We start from the raw sequence: 15,485 nt of genomic DNA, 5'->3' as shown, positions 1-15,485 counted from the left end.
AGGACTTTACTGTGTTCAAGTAACTTATTTTTAGAATATTAATTCAATGAATTTTTTCATTTGACCACTCCATATTAAACTTGTATATGTGATTTTTTAAATAGTACACTACTCCAAAACAATTATCCCATATTTGAATAAAAGTAATTATTACATACATTTTTAAATGAAGCATGCATTTTTCTGCTTTTCTCTTGTGAGTTGTTTTAGGATAATTAGAATACGCACTGTCATGTAATTTTAAGTCGACCGACTATTTAGTTGCAAAAGTGAAAACAATATATTTTATGGAGCCGATCGGCCCCATATTTGATTGCATTGCGTAGCGTTAGGCTATACGCTGACAGGCAATTTTCAATCGGCCGACTATTTAGTTGCATATTTGTAACCAATATATTCCTATCGAGCCGCGCTCACATGCAATCAAATAGTCGGCCGATTGGCTCAATAAGTATGAAATGTTTTCACTTTTGCAACTAAATAGTCGGCCGACTAAAAATTACAATTTAAAATTTAAAAAAGGCGTCCATTGATCCCAAAGAAACTTGGTTTGTAATACAAAAGCCAAAGCAATAAGACTCTAAGTCTCGGTCTCAACATTTAACGCAGTTTGGGCAGTCAGGTAGAAAGATCTCCACCCGAGCACAGGAACAACTGAGCCTTGTCAATAAAAATATAAAAATTCTGATATAACCGAAACTAAGTCTGCTTCTGCGAATCATTTATTGTCCACAGGTCAAGATTTCTCCATCTCAGAAAATATTAGTGTTCTGCACGAGTGTCAAAAAAGCAAAAAACTTGATCTTCTAGAGAAAATGGAAATAACTAGAGCTAAAAAAGCCCTGTCCTTGAACCAATTTTTAATATTTCCAATATTAATTCTGTGGTATTATTTTTCACTTCGAAGTTGATGTTTCAATAGCGTGTTGGCTTAGTGGTTTCAGTCTGTGATTCCCACCCAGGGGTTCAAATCCTACTAGGTTGGTTTTTATTTTTGTGTTTTGATTTTTATTTTATTTCATATTTTTTGTTCTTGTCTGTTTTTATTGACAAATATTTGCCTTATCTTTTCAACCTCATCGCAGTGTTTTTTTAATATGTAAGATGTAAACGTGTGTGGTGTGACCATATCTGTAAATTTGTTGAATATTGTTACGACGACCTTTTTATGATTAATTATTTATTTGGGTTCTTTCCTGTTAGGTCTGATGATGTTCGTATGAGCGAAACACGTGTAACAATTTAACTTTGTCATATTAAATGTTGAGATCGACACTTAGAGCCTTATTGCTTTGGCTTTTGTATTAAAAATTCAAGTCAACGCGTAGGCTTATTGTTTCGAATTTTTCTTCACAGTATCCAAACTATTTAAAACTGTAAGTCAATTCAAAGTGTCTTGTTTTCAAATTAATATTTTAATTAGTATTTACTCGAAAATGACTAGTGATACATAAAGCTGCGTCCACATTGCTCGCGAGCAGGCCGAACGAACACAAATACGAAAAACATGGCAAACAGTCGAGTCGGAGCGAGATGTTCGCGGCGCTCGCGAGACTCACGTTACTGCACATGCTTGCACGGCTCGGCGCGGTTCGAGGCGCTTGAGCTATTTGCGTTGTTTGTTTAGTTTGGTTTCATTCATAGGATTCGGTATACTGCAGTATGATGATGCTACCATGATTTTTCTAATTTTTTTTTGTTCAGAATTAAAAATAGTTGTGTTTTGTTCTTGGATTAATAATATTAAATATACCTTTAATAAAATATAACTCTATATTCATATAATAAAATTATATAAGAGTTTCTTGCCTTGAACTGCTAATATAGAAATTAATTCAACGCTGTGTTCGACATAATGTGGATCAACCTGCTCTCACTATCGGTTTCGGGGCCCTACCCCATCATCAGGTGAGCTTGGATCGTTTCCACAATATGTCGAGCACAGCGCAGAGTATATAAACACGACTTGTCGTAAACACATTATGTCGAACACAGCGTGGAATTAATTTCTATATTAGCAGTTAGCACCAAACCAAACCAAAAAGCAGCAGATATGTAATATAATTTTATTATATACCTAAAAACTGCAAGAAATTTATTTTCCATTATATAATTTGGGCTAGCCGAAAAAAGCCTTTATTTACTATTGATAGTGCCTCGGTGGTACGAAAGTACTACCATTGCACGCGGGCCGCTATCTCGCGATGCGGGACTTAATATCTTACCGCTACTTTACGACAAGTCGTGTTTATATACTTTGCGCTGTGCTCGACATATTGTGGAAACGACCCAAGCTCACCTGATGATGGGGTAGGGCACCGAAACCGGTAGTGAGAGCAGGTTGATCCACATTATGTCGAACACAACGTGGAATTAATTTCTATATTAGCAGTTCAAAGCAAGAAACTCTTATATAATTTTATTATATACCTAAAAACTGCAAGAAATTTATTTTCCATTCTATATTCATATTGCCTACTTATCTTAATATGATCTTTGAGAACTTTATTTATATTTTGGCGTACGCCTGGTACTATTTTTGAAATGCTTTGCTTGGAAACTTTGAATAAATAACCTAAGCTGGTATATGAGTCTCCACAAGGTTTTGCAAGGAATCTTAATGTTATGGCCAGTCTTTCTTTAACTCTTTCTTTAACCAGAATACACTTTCTAAAAGTTATATTTTTTCTTTCTATACGGGGGCCAACTAAGTTAATAAGTCTTTCAAAATCAGTAGCGGACATGCGATAAAAATTATTAAAATCATTCTGTCTGTTTGTAAATCATGTAGAAATGTACTTTCACTGTGGGATCTACTTTTGAAATTATTAGCCATCCAACACCGCCTTTTTTTCTCTTTGTCTCCTTCGTTTTGCTATAATGATCGCACTAGCAGTCGCTATTTAAATTACTTTAAAGCACAAGGCAAAACATGTGCAAAGTACAGAGACTGGCATGTATCTGCATCACAGGTGCCATGAGAACATGTCCAACAGCAGCAATGGAGGTCATTCTAGAATTAACACCACTGCACATTGTCGTCGGTAGTTATGCCAATGCGACAATGATTAGAATGGTTACTGACGGAAACAGTACTGGGAGAATTTTCAGGTCAGGGGCTTGGAACACCCTCAAAAAGAAAATTCCACTTCTCCAACTCCCAGTGGATGACATACCAAGTATTTACAACTTTGAGAAACGAAAAAAAAAAAGAATTGGAAGAAAGAGACGCTTACTCAGCATATAAAAGACCATACCATCATGTGGTATACGGATGCTTCCAAAACCAAAGCAGGGACAGGGATAGGAGTATTTGGGCCGAAAACTGAATACTCCGAACCAATGGGCACCTACCCCAGTATCCTTCAGGCAGAAATTTGCGCTATCGAAAGATGCGTACAATTTATCTTAGATAGGAACTATCGAAAACAGGAAATTGCCATCCTATCCGATAGTCAAGCAGCACTTAACGCGATCAACTCAGTAATTATCAATTCGAAGTTGGTCAAAGAATGCCTGGAGAAGCTCAACAAATTAGGCAAAAAAAATAAAGTCCTCCTACTCTGGGTGTCTGCTCACCAAGGGATAGAAGGCAATGAAAAAGCAAATGATCTAGCTAGAAAAGGAGCGAACACTCCACTAACTGGACCAGAACCGTTCTGTTTTCCAAACGGGAACCAACTGAAAGCGGAACTGAAGAATCTGGAAGACTCCATCCGTAACTTGGAATGGGTGTCCTCCAACGGTCTAAGACACTCGAAAAAATTCCTTAGAACTTATGACCGAGAAAAATCAAAGGTTTTCCTTGATTTAAGTAAAAACAATCTTCGGATTGTCACGGGGTTTCTAACAGGACACTGTCTCCTCAACGAACACCTCAGTAGGCTGAAACTGAGAAACAACGGCGAATGCAGATTTTGTGGGGAAAATGGGGAAACACCAGAACACCTTATCACTGGGTGCGCCAAGACGACGACCATTCGTGCCATGAACCTTGGTACGTCTGATGTCGAGGATGGAGAGCTGGCCTCTGCGGAGCTGTCTCAGATACTGGCTTTTCTTAAAGCCCTAAGACTGTATGATGAGTTATAACTCGTTATAACTCAAGAAAGGGGAACACACAATAGAACTATAAGGTCGCGGTGATTTACTCCCCTCCTAAACATTTTACATTCTACTTTAAAGCACGAACGCCAGCACTACATTACAATGTGGACGCCGTTGCTTGCGAGACGAAAGATCTTGAGAAACACGACAAACAGGAAGCGCAAGCACAATCAGAAGCAAGAGCGCGAGCAAGATCTCGAGCAATGCGGACGCACCTTAAGAAGTCGAAACATCGCGTCGAGTAAAATTTCAACATTAAAGACGAAATCCAAGAAGATATCTTAATTTATATCTTTGTATCTGATTTATATCAGCTATTACTATGCCTTTATTAAAATTATATACATTTTCAGACGTCGTCTTGCCCAACGATATCCGGATGTTCCAGAATCCGTCGATTTTGTTCCGGCAGATAAAACAGCCCTGCTTCACAAACACACCCGGAAAAAAGTGTCGATAGTACCTCCGAACTACAGTCTCCCGAGCACCAGTACGAGCGAATTCAAGGATCTGCCTTCGTTTACTCAGGAGTCCGAGATTAGGAAACTTAGTATACCCCAGGTATGTATTAGCCTTAGATTAAGAATAAAAAGTCTTAGCCTTAAGAATAGTAGTTACAAAAAAAATTGGAAAAAATATAAATGTTGATTATTTTTAATAAAATAAATAGCGTGCCTTAGATCAATATTATGTTGTCTGCCAAACGAAAGTTTCAAAGTATTTAAAGTAATTTAACTAACTACTAACACGGTTTTTTTCACTACTCATAAAAAAAGTGCAAAAAATCTCTGTCGACGTAACATGCAGGTAATTTTGAATACCACCAAAATAGCAGCAGATATTATGTTGTTTATATCAAAAAGGAAAATAAAACATTGTTAAAAAAGTATCCAAATATTTATTAAAAGAGAAAACTAGGTAGAATATTTACAGTAGTCGAACAGATATACGTTCTGGCGTCATATCCACTATTCCGTCTGATCCCACTATTCTCCCCTTGTACCTTTCCTTTGCTGAAAAAACATAATATCTTACTTTGGGTTTTTCTTATTACCGATTCTGAACCGTCCTATAACTGTGATGCGCAAGAGCCAGAAGGAGATTTGAAAAAATATTTCATTTGGGCATGCGCTGCACAGTTCTAGAGCGGTTCAGAATCGGAAATAACAAGGACCCGAACAAAGCTACAGTCTCTTCTGGCTCTCTATTTAAGTTTTGTCTAATCTCCAAACTCCCAGGTTAGTTTCACCAACCTGTAGTGTAAAGCGGCCCATACATTATCAAACAAATTGCGCAACAAATCGATGCGCAACGTTGCGTTGCACAACTCCATTATCACCCATACACTTGGTAACATTTTGATCAACTTTTTTTTAAAAGTTGTGCATAGTTCGAGAAACAAGCGACGGCGACGTCACGCTAAAAAAAACCGGCTGGCAACTAAAATATTGCACAACGAAGCGCAACACACACATACACAACACATCGCGTTGCGCAAACAGTCCCGTTGCACAAAAGAATTCAAACATTCTTGAAGCTTATCAAACAATTGCGCAATGCATCAAACAGGGCCATACATTGGCAACTTGTTGCGCACCAGCCTGTGTTGCGCAATTTGTTTGATAACGTATGGGCTGCTTAACAACCCAAATTCACAGTTGAAGAGGTAATATCTATTTTGGCCGACTGTATAACAAACAAATTCGTCAACACAGTTGAAGAGGTAATATCTATTTTAACCGACTGTATAACAAACAATTTAAATGAAAGAAAGGAACCTACGTTGTGTTAAATATGTTTTTTATTGTGATTACCTCGGACGCGCTTCGACAAAAGCAATACTTTGAAAATTTTGAATAGATCACGTAAATGGAACGGTAAATTTGTAAATAGCCCTACTTATTTTATTAAATGAAATGAATGGAGTTCCGTACTCTGCCTGGAATTCACGAGTAAAAGAGCACGGCAGAGAAAACCCCGATCACTATTCCAGAGAATCTAACTATGCTGTCCTGAACTTTAATAAAAGAGAAATAATAATAATATACAAACTGTCCTCGTATCAAGGTTTGTAGTTTCATACATTCAAAACATGCCACATTTATATCATTCAAAACTGAAGAGTTTTTGGTTAGTTAGCAGGTCGCCGCCCGCAGGTACTAAGACCCTGGTTTCGGATCTCGAAGCTAAAGTTGGATGTTTGGTGCAAATATCTTTATATTATAGTTATTGTTTCTAGATGCCCTTTTGCGAGCTAAGATATTCGCCCATGCATGGTAGAAAAATATTAGTACACTCAACAAGGCCCTTATTGTCACTCTAAACCAAAAACATCGGCACGAATGGACAGTAAACGATAATATTTAGATTACTTTTAAAATGAAATTATTTACAGCATAAATAGAATCCATTAAATGCATACACATGTTATATACATAATAATTTAAGATGATAATTAAGATATGTAATTAAGATAATTCTCAGATGAAATAAATAAGAAAAAAACTTTAATACAGAATATTACAACAGGAAAATGAAATATATGCTCTAGTTAATACAGGGTGGCTCATCGAAAACGTTCCGCAAGGCATAACAGCCAGGGTATTTTTTTTTTTCAAAAAATCCCAAAACACGTCAATTTTGTTTGTGAGGGGGACAACTTTTGCCCCAAAAATGATTGCAAAATCTTCAACCTTCTAAGCGGGGGTGTCATCCCCCAACTTTTGTCAAATGGGAAGGGGGCTCAAGTGCGTCTCAATGAAAAGGGCTTTCTATTCGCTATATTTCCCCAAATTAAATTCCCCAATTTTAAAAATCGGTCGAGTCATTTTGAAAATATGAAAGATTGAAATTTGAAAGGTACTTTTTGCAAAAAACGCATAAATTGAATTAATTAAAAAAAACTTATCTTATTAATGAAGCAAATGTTGAAAATGTTACCCGTCAATCTCCATACAGTAAAACAAATTGTTTCCAGTCCGTTCTAGAACATTCTGAAGAACTTCCGGGGTCACTTCGCGACAAACATCAATAATTCGTCTTCGCAGGTCTTCTAATGAGGCGGGTGGAGTGCTATACTTTACTTTTTATGTGTCCCCATAGAAAAAGTCTAAAGGAGTCAAGTCGGGTGACCGGGGAGGCCACTCAATTGCACCCCTTCGTCTTATCCACCGAACTGGAAAGTTATTGTTTAAATAATTACGCACATTTTGAGAGTAATGTGGAGGTGCACCGTCTTGTTGAAATATTAGTTCTGCTTCAACGTATCCAGGATTGTTCTCTATGATGTCAGTTAGGGCTGGGTCGATGGTATTTTTCTGTAAATCCAAGTACATATCACCTTTTAGATTTCCAGGAAGAAAAAAAGGACTCACAATAGAATTTCTAAAAATACCGGCCCACACTTTCAATTTCTGAGGGTTTTGTGTGTGCACCTCGTGAAAAGCCCTGGGGTTGTTCTCAGCCCAGTAACGACAGTTGTGCCAATTAACTACACCGTTCAAAAAGAAAGTACACTCTACCTAACCTGATCGTTCAACCTTGTGGCAAGTGAAAAAATGCGTAAACATCTAGAAATAGTAAGAAAAAACAGCAAATTGGTCGAAGGAATTTATCCTTATCATTTACTCTGATAAATGTTTAAATAAACTTTTCAAATTTCAATCCTTCATATTTTCTCAATGACTCGACCGATTTTCAAAAACGAAGCGGGAAAGTATAGAGAATAAATAGCCCTTTTCATTGCGGTACCACTTGATCCCCCTTCTCATTTGAAAAAAATTGGGGGATGACACCCCCGCTTAGAGGGTTGAAGATTTTGCAATCATTTTTGGGGCAAAAGTTGTCCCCCTCACAAACAAAATTGACGTGTTTTTAAATTTTCTGAAAAAAAAATTACCCTGGCCGTTATGCCTTGCGGAACGTTTTCGATGGGCCACCCTGTATTAGTTAAATAATGAGAAAACATTTACTTTACCTTTAATATCAGTTCTTTGTCACCAAAATTTACGAACCAAAATAATATCAATGCATCTCGAATGGTAGTTTATAAGCTATTATTCAACAACTATTATCTCTGGTCGTCGCCTGATTTCCCTCTCCCTAGTTTGTAAATAATATTTTAAAAATCAATAATTTTATTTATGTATACAGAGTGTCTTAAAAATGAATGTTTTGAATTTAAAGAAATATGTCTATTTTTAAATAGGCGGTTCATCTCAAACCAAGAGTCATTTTCTTGGTAGATTCATTAACATTTTTTTTTCTCGTCATAGATTCATCTTCCGTCTCTTCCCGATTCCGAGGAGCACAGTAAGCTGTCAAGGGACGACAGCGTCATCGAACTAACAGCAATGGACCTAAATTACGATGTCCAGAGCGTCTCTAGTAATGAGAGCGATGATGAGGATGGTGGTGGACTCAATGATCAAACCGAAGCCAACAAATTATGTCAGCCGGGCAGCAAATTGACGAGGCAACGTGAACCGGCGGCGGTGTATAGCGGCAACAGCGCAAACGTCCAATCCAGACTCTTCTCGGAAACTTTGAGCGTGGTGATCGAACACAGTGACAACTCGACAGGACCGGGTATTAGTGGTGATGGTGGTGGTGAAGCTACCGGTAGCGGTAGCAGACCCGACGAACTAGTGACAAATAGGAGAGATAACAGAGCTCCCAGTGATAAACATAGCGGTATAGTACTGAGCCCGCTACAACTTGGACAATAATCAATGTACGTCGTAGAATTTTTGTGCAGTGCGCGCGTATTTTCCTTTTGTATGGATTTTATTTCCAATGGTTGCTAGTTTTAAATTAAAAATTATTAATATCTTTATTTTTCCATCATGTTTTAACTTACAATTTAAATCAATTTTTACCTATATACACTCAGATGCAAAAAAAACGCAACGGAGAAAATTTTGGTCAAAATGAAAGTGTTATATTTTTGTTATTTTTAGCCCTATTTTCATACAAGGTTAATCGAGGGCTTGTTTTTTTACCCTAACTTTGACACACCCTGTGCAATAATTTCGTGTGTAAATTTTCCTAAAATATAATTTTACGGTCAAAACCAAATCTCCTGAGCATTTTGTTTTTTTGGATTTGGTTAGAGTGAAATGAACTTGCTACCAACAATTTGCAATTTTTTCAATTATAATTTCTTTTTGAAGTGTTTTTTCAATATGACAAGGCAGCGTTGGTGATTATTGTGAATTATGTACTACTATAAACTACCTATCATGTTCGACGTTTGGGAAATGCTTGGCAGGAGGGTGAGAGGTCGCCAAGGGGTACCAGCTTTATTAAATGAACTTCGCTTAGTTCTTAAAGAAGAATGGGAAAGCATTACGCAATATGATATATGCAACCTCAATGACAGTATGAACGGACGTATTGTATCTAGGCAGTAATAGCAGCCAGAGGAGGCAATACAAAGTATTAGGGTATTTTTTACGTTTGTTGTTTTTTTTCTGTTTGTTTACTGCATTATTACAGATGTTTTCTTTAATATCGTTAGTTCTATTATCGTTATTAATGTTTATTAAAACCAGGGCTGTATCGTTAGTCTTTAACATTTTTTTTTTAAATTTAATATAGAGTATCCGATGCAGCGTAACATGACGTTACGACAATAATCACCAAAACCATCTCGCCATACAAAAAATTACATCAATAGTAATGATAATTGAAAAAATTGCAAATTGATCGTGATGAGTTCATTTCGCTCTTAAAATTAACCGAAGCATGTATTGACATGATCTAAAAAATAAAATGCTCAAGAGACATGGTTCTTACCGTAAAATTTTATTTTACGAAAATTTACATACGAAATTATTGCACAGGGTGTTTTAAACTTAGGATAAAAAACAAACCCTCGATTAACCCTGTATAATATGCCAATTACTAGAGTTTATAAAAAAAACTGAGTTTACGAATTAAAGTTGATTTAATTAAATACAGTTTGCTAAAAAAAGCATGAAAATAGGGCTAAAAATAACAAAAATATAACACTAAATTTGACCAAAAATTTCTCCGTTGGTTTTTTTTTGCATCTGAGTGTATTTTGCATGTCTATAGTCTGTCCGACGAGTCTGGGAGGATTTCGACAGACGACATCGCCAGAAAATAAATTTACCTGTGAACAGTAATGGGCAAACTCTCGGTATATTGAAATTTGGGTAAAGCTTTCTGCAGAAATTGAAGTAGCTTTAAAAATAAATATTTTACCGTTTAGCACTCACATTTTTTTTCTTGCAATTTATAAACAGGGTGTCCCAGAAATGAATGAATGCAAGTATTTTAACTGGTAGTATAGTTCAACCCCAGAAACACGCCTATGAGGTTTTTTTCGCAAAAAAAAATTGAAAATTCGAATTTTTTTTGGAATTTTTTTTAGTTTTTAGTTAAAAAACATAATTTCTTTATAATATGGCAACATAGGTTTTAGATTAAATTTACAAGAAAGAAAATTCAGAAAAGATAAAGTGGTTCTAAAAATTTTAGCAAAAACTGGAAATTTTTTTTTGGAAATTTTTAAAGTAAAATAACTACGTTATTTTGGACTTATTTGAAAAACGATAAAGAGAAAATATGTTTCTTTTATCGAGATCTACCACCCTGTATATTTATTAAAAGAATTTTTTGTATCAGCGGAAATCAAAATTATATTTATAGCATTTTTAATTATGTTTATTTATAAACACATGATATAATAAACTACTTAGTTACAAATACTATATAAGTATATAGGTACTGACAATCATATGTTCTTACATTCTATTAATTTATTTAAAACTAGCAAACTATACTTATATACATCTAGAACCTTATATGGAATTGATAAATTAATAGTTGACGTTAAAAGAAATCTTTGCTTTTTGTATGTCAAAGTATTTCTTTAAAGGCCTATAGGAAACGCATAGGTAATAGGAAGAACACCTTTAACATAATTGGAACAATATATGACAAGAAACAAAGTTTTCTTTAAGTTTAAACAACCAAGTTGTTTTATAGTTAATGCAACTGTAACAAACAATCAAAATGGTCAAATCAAAAATCAGCTCAAAATATACCAATCATTTTTTATATATTGGTAGGTTATTTAACGACAAATACTTTGTTGAATAACATTCAGTAAATAAAACAACTTGACTTGTTTTAAAAAATTACAAATCTTGAACGGATATAGTTTTTTTCAAGTAAATAAAAAATGGTAATGTTTTCTTCCATTTGTGGATAATCAAAAAACATATTTAGAAAAAATGAGTTACACAAACTGGTTTATTTATATGAACAAAATATAATATAAACAATACATGATACAGAAATATAAACAGTTCGGCCTGAAATGACGCTAGTTTCTTCAAAATATGACGTTGATACCCATTTTTTGCCACAAAATTTACACCTTAAGCCGGGCTGAAACGACTCATGTACTTGGCAGACATTTGTTATTGGCATATACTTGCCATGTTGTGTGAGTGATTTACTTGTGCAGTCATTTGTCACTCGGAACGTAGTGCGATCGCCAAGCTTACCAATATTGTTTACAAAATGGTATACTTGCCAAGTACACAAATATCGGTGTACTTGACAAGTATCCCCATCTTTCTAAAGGCGAACTCTGACGAGTCGTGTACTTGACAAACATTTGTTATTGGTATATACTTGCCATGTCGTGTAAAGGCGGATTCTCACGAATCGTGTACTTGTACAAACATTTGTTATTGGGATATACTTGCCATGTTGTGAGCGGTTTACTTGTACATTTATTTGCCATTCGTCGCGCCGCGTGAGCGCCAAATTTGTTGCAAATAAAATGTTATTTACAAAGATAGTATACTTGCCAAATACGTAAATATTGGCGTACTTGCCAAGTACACGAATCAGACTGCGCGTTAAGTGGTTTACTTGTGCATTTATTTGTCATTCGTCGCGCCACGTGAGCGCCAAGCTTGTTGCAAAAAAATGGCGCTTACTTACTAGATAGTATACTTGCCAAGTACGCAAGTATTGGCGTACTTGGCAAATATGTACTATCTGGAACAATATTAAATTTTAAGGCAGACTCTGACGACTTGTGTACTTGACAAATGTTGACATGTGTATGTCAATAAAAATGTTGATATACAGGGTCCGGCAATAGTGCGGCGTAACTCCTATAATAAAAACTAACTTCTGTACAGATGCCCGACGCACCCTGTATACCAATAACAAAGGTTTGTCAAGTACACGAGTCGTCTGAGCACACCATAAAGCCGATCTCTGACGACTCGTGTACTTGACAAACATTTTTTGTTATTGGCATATCTTGCCCTATTGTGTGATACTTGCCATATGAGTGGTTTACTTGTGCAAGCTTGTTGTTGATTACAAATGAAAAAAATGTTATTTACATATGTAGATAGCCTACTTGCCACGTACGCAAATACTGGTGCACTTGCCAAGTACACGAGTCGTCTGAGTCCGGCTTAAGCCACAATGGCAAGCTTGGCGCTCACACGATAGGCGAGTGACAAATAATTGTACAAGTAAACCACTCACACAAAATGGCAGGTAACAATGGCCAATAACAAATGTTTGCCAAGTACACGAGTCGTTTGAGCCCGGCTTTGTCAAATTTACGTACAGTACGTTCTGTACAGGTAAATGTTTTTGTCCGCATTCCTTTCATAGACACAGATCCAGTAGACGTACTTTATTATAAGTTTTTTTTTTGTATTATTAAAAAACATATAGGTATATACATATGATATAGAAAAAAATATGAAAAGTTTTTTAATTAAAATTTTTAATATAATGTTAATAGATGCATCTGTTTAATTTCTTCTATTTTTTTCTTTGGTAATTTTTTGATTTCATTCTTGGTATTTTTGGAATCGTTGTGTGTAACAAGAAACGTACTTTAAAATATATATATATATATATATATATATATATATATATATATAGTATAGAAGTATATATATATATATATATATATATATATATATATGCTATATATATATATATATATATATATATATATATATATATATACATTCGGGTCAGAACGTCCTACGACGTTGTCCGATGCCTAACTTCCACCTTGTGCGATTTTCCCATTGATCTTCGGTCAGATTTTTCTCGCTTATTGATCTTCTGATTCCTTCCATCCATGTTTTCTTGGGACGTCCTCTCTTTCGTTTACCAGGTGGTATCCAATGACATACTTGTTTTGGAATTCCCTCGTTTTGCATTCTCTGAACGTGACCGTACCGGCCTTTACTTACTTATTACTTTAAAATACCTTGGTAAATAATCAAATTAAAAGAACTAAAACTAAACATTTGTATAACTCATTTTATCATTTCAGTAAAATGCCTGTTTAGATTTGTTATTTTTTATCACTTAAGCTATCCATAAGAATGGAAAAGTGCAACGTCTCGTAATAATAACAGTAAAGTAATATTTGCTAAAAAGATGTATAACCTAGCGTGCCTAAATGTATTTTTTTAATACGATATTGTTTCCCTTAATCATCATAAAAGCTATTTAGTATGTTTTTCAAATACAACGACTGATAGATTTAAGAAAAAGAGAAAGACTGAAGTAACGTGAAGATCGTCTTTCCCTCATTGTCAACGGTTATTTGAGAGACATTCTAAAAGTTTTTGCTCTAAAAATTCAAGTTTATGATATAGCAATATTACCTCGTTACACGATTTGGCCTAATTTTTATCTTTTTGCACCGGTTAGCATTTAGAACTTTATTTCAGTCAAATATTGTAGTAGATTTGGGATTTGGGGGCTCAACTTTCGTTTAGCTGAAATCACTTATGTACGAAATATTCGTTTTAGTATTGGTAAGCTTTTCAAGTAGAAAAAAATTGTCTGCGGAAATCCATAATTTTTAGTTTTTTAACTTTAGAATAGCTGAAACCAGTTACATGAAAACACGTTTCTGTTTTTTATTCTAGACATTTTTCTAAACATAAACACGCAAAAAACTTCCTGCGGAAGTGCATCATTTTCATTTATTGACAAAATTTTGTAAAATATGGCTAGATTTGAAGTACATGGCAATTGGAATTCGTAAACAGGCGTGTTTTAGTTTATAGCGTGCTTTGATTGCTTGGGTTTGGTCGGTTTGGTTTGGATTAATTTGTTTTTTGCTTCGTTTTTGTTTATTCTTGTTTTTTCTCGGTACGATATTGGAGTCTAAATTACATTAACTACTAGGTTAAGTTCACACCTACATAAGAAAAGTGTTTAGAATGTAAAGCAGGAACATGTTTTCATGTAACTGATTTTTAATTAATGTACAGTGTGTCCCATTTTGGTTGAAATCATACGGTATATCCGTTTTTCGTGAAGATAGAAGGGTGCGGTTTGCACAAACCTATGCCACTTTTTTGTCAAACCAAAGATGCCGTAAACAAAATTTTTATATCCTGAGCTACAGGCTCTTTTTGAAAATTTTGCAATTTGGGACACCCCCTGTATCTCTGTTATTGTTAAAGGTATCGAGAAGGTGAAAATTGCTTATTGCAGAACTTTTTACGTAGAATACATTGGCGTAATCTTTTATTCAACGAAAAGAATATTTTTAAAGATATGAATTGAACTAACGTTTTCTTAAATGGAACACCCTGTATATTTATAAATTATATGATCTGGCTTGCCATAAGCTTCTGAAAAATATATAACACTTTATATTTATTTTTACTATTTAATGCAATATTTAAAAAAAATATATATTAAAAGATTATATTTCATATAAGAAACTAAAGAATTATAAAAAGTATAATGGTATCTGTCTCTTGTTTTATTTTGAGAGCCACTAATTAATTCTTTATATATTAGGGAAACTTAAATTTCTACCGTTATTTGTAAATCTTGGAAGTTATCGGAACTTTTAAATATTCCTTTAGCTAATTTACGTGAAATATACTTTCAGCAAGATGGGGCTCCCCCTCACAACTTAACTTACAACGAAAATATTAGAATTTTGTTAAATTATTATTTCTCAAATTAATGAACTGGAACCATATGATGGCCTTCCTGATTCCCGGATTTGTCCGTTTTCGATTTGTGATTGGGGATTTTTGAAATATGAAATATATCGTGGCAACTAATACGATGTCGAACACCTGGAAAATGCTTTAATAATGCAAGCTTTTAGATATTTGCAAACCCATCCAATTATAATAAATTCCCTTATAAAAAAGAGAAAAATATATTCAGAGGTTCAGTGGAAACAGTTCAGAAGTAAAATATATCAATTCCAAATAAAATTTTAATATGTGTATGTCTATTTTAGTAAATAATACCATTTTGATTTTGTTATTTATCACGGCCTACTAACAAGAAAATTATATATTTTAAATATTGCAGTA

At 34.6% G+C, this 15,485-nt stretch overlaps 1 protein-coding gene across 1 annotated transcript in view; it reads left to right on the top strand.

Moving 5' to 3' along the window:
• Positions 1–9,001, top strand: part of LOC115874391 — an 85,831-nt gene extending 76,830 nt beyond the window's left edge. The window contains exons 5-6 of the mRNA XM_030889542.1: positions 4,461–4,668; positions 8,382–9,001. Of these exons, the coding sequence (XP_030745402.1) occupies positions 4,461–4,668; positions 8,382–8,834 (661 nt within the window). The 3' untranslated portion in view covers positions 8,835–9,001. The remainder of the gene's footprint in view (positions 1–4,460; positions 4,669–8,381) is intronic.
• The last annotated feature ends 6,484 nt before the right edge of the window (positions 9,002–15,485 follow it).

Source organism: Sitophilus oryzae, unplaced genomic scaffold, assembly GCF_002938485.1.
Source record: "Sitophilus oryzae breed Bouriz unplaced genomic scaffold, Soryzae_2.0 scaffold_1274_pilon_pilon, whole genome shotgun sequence".
Lineage (NCBI taxonomy): Eukaryota > Metazoa > Arthropoda > Insecta > Coleoptera > Curculionidae > Sitophilus > Sitophilus oryzae.
Note: the sequence above shows the minus strand (reverse complement) of the source record. Positions and strands in the feature narration are given on the sequence as shown.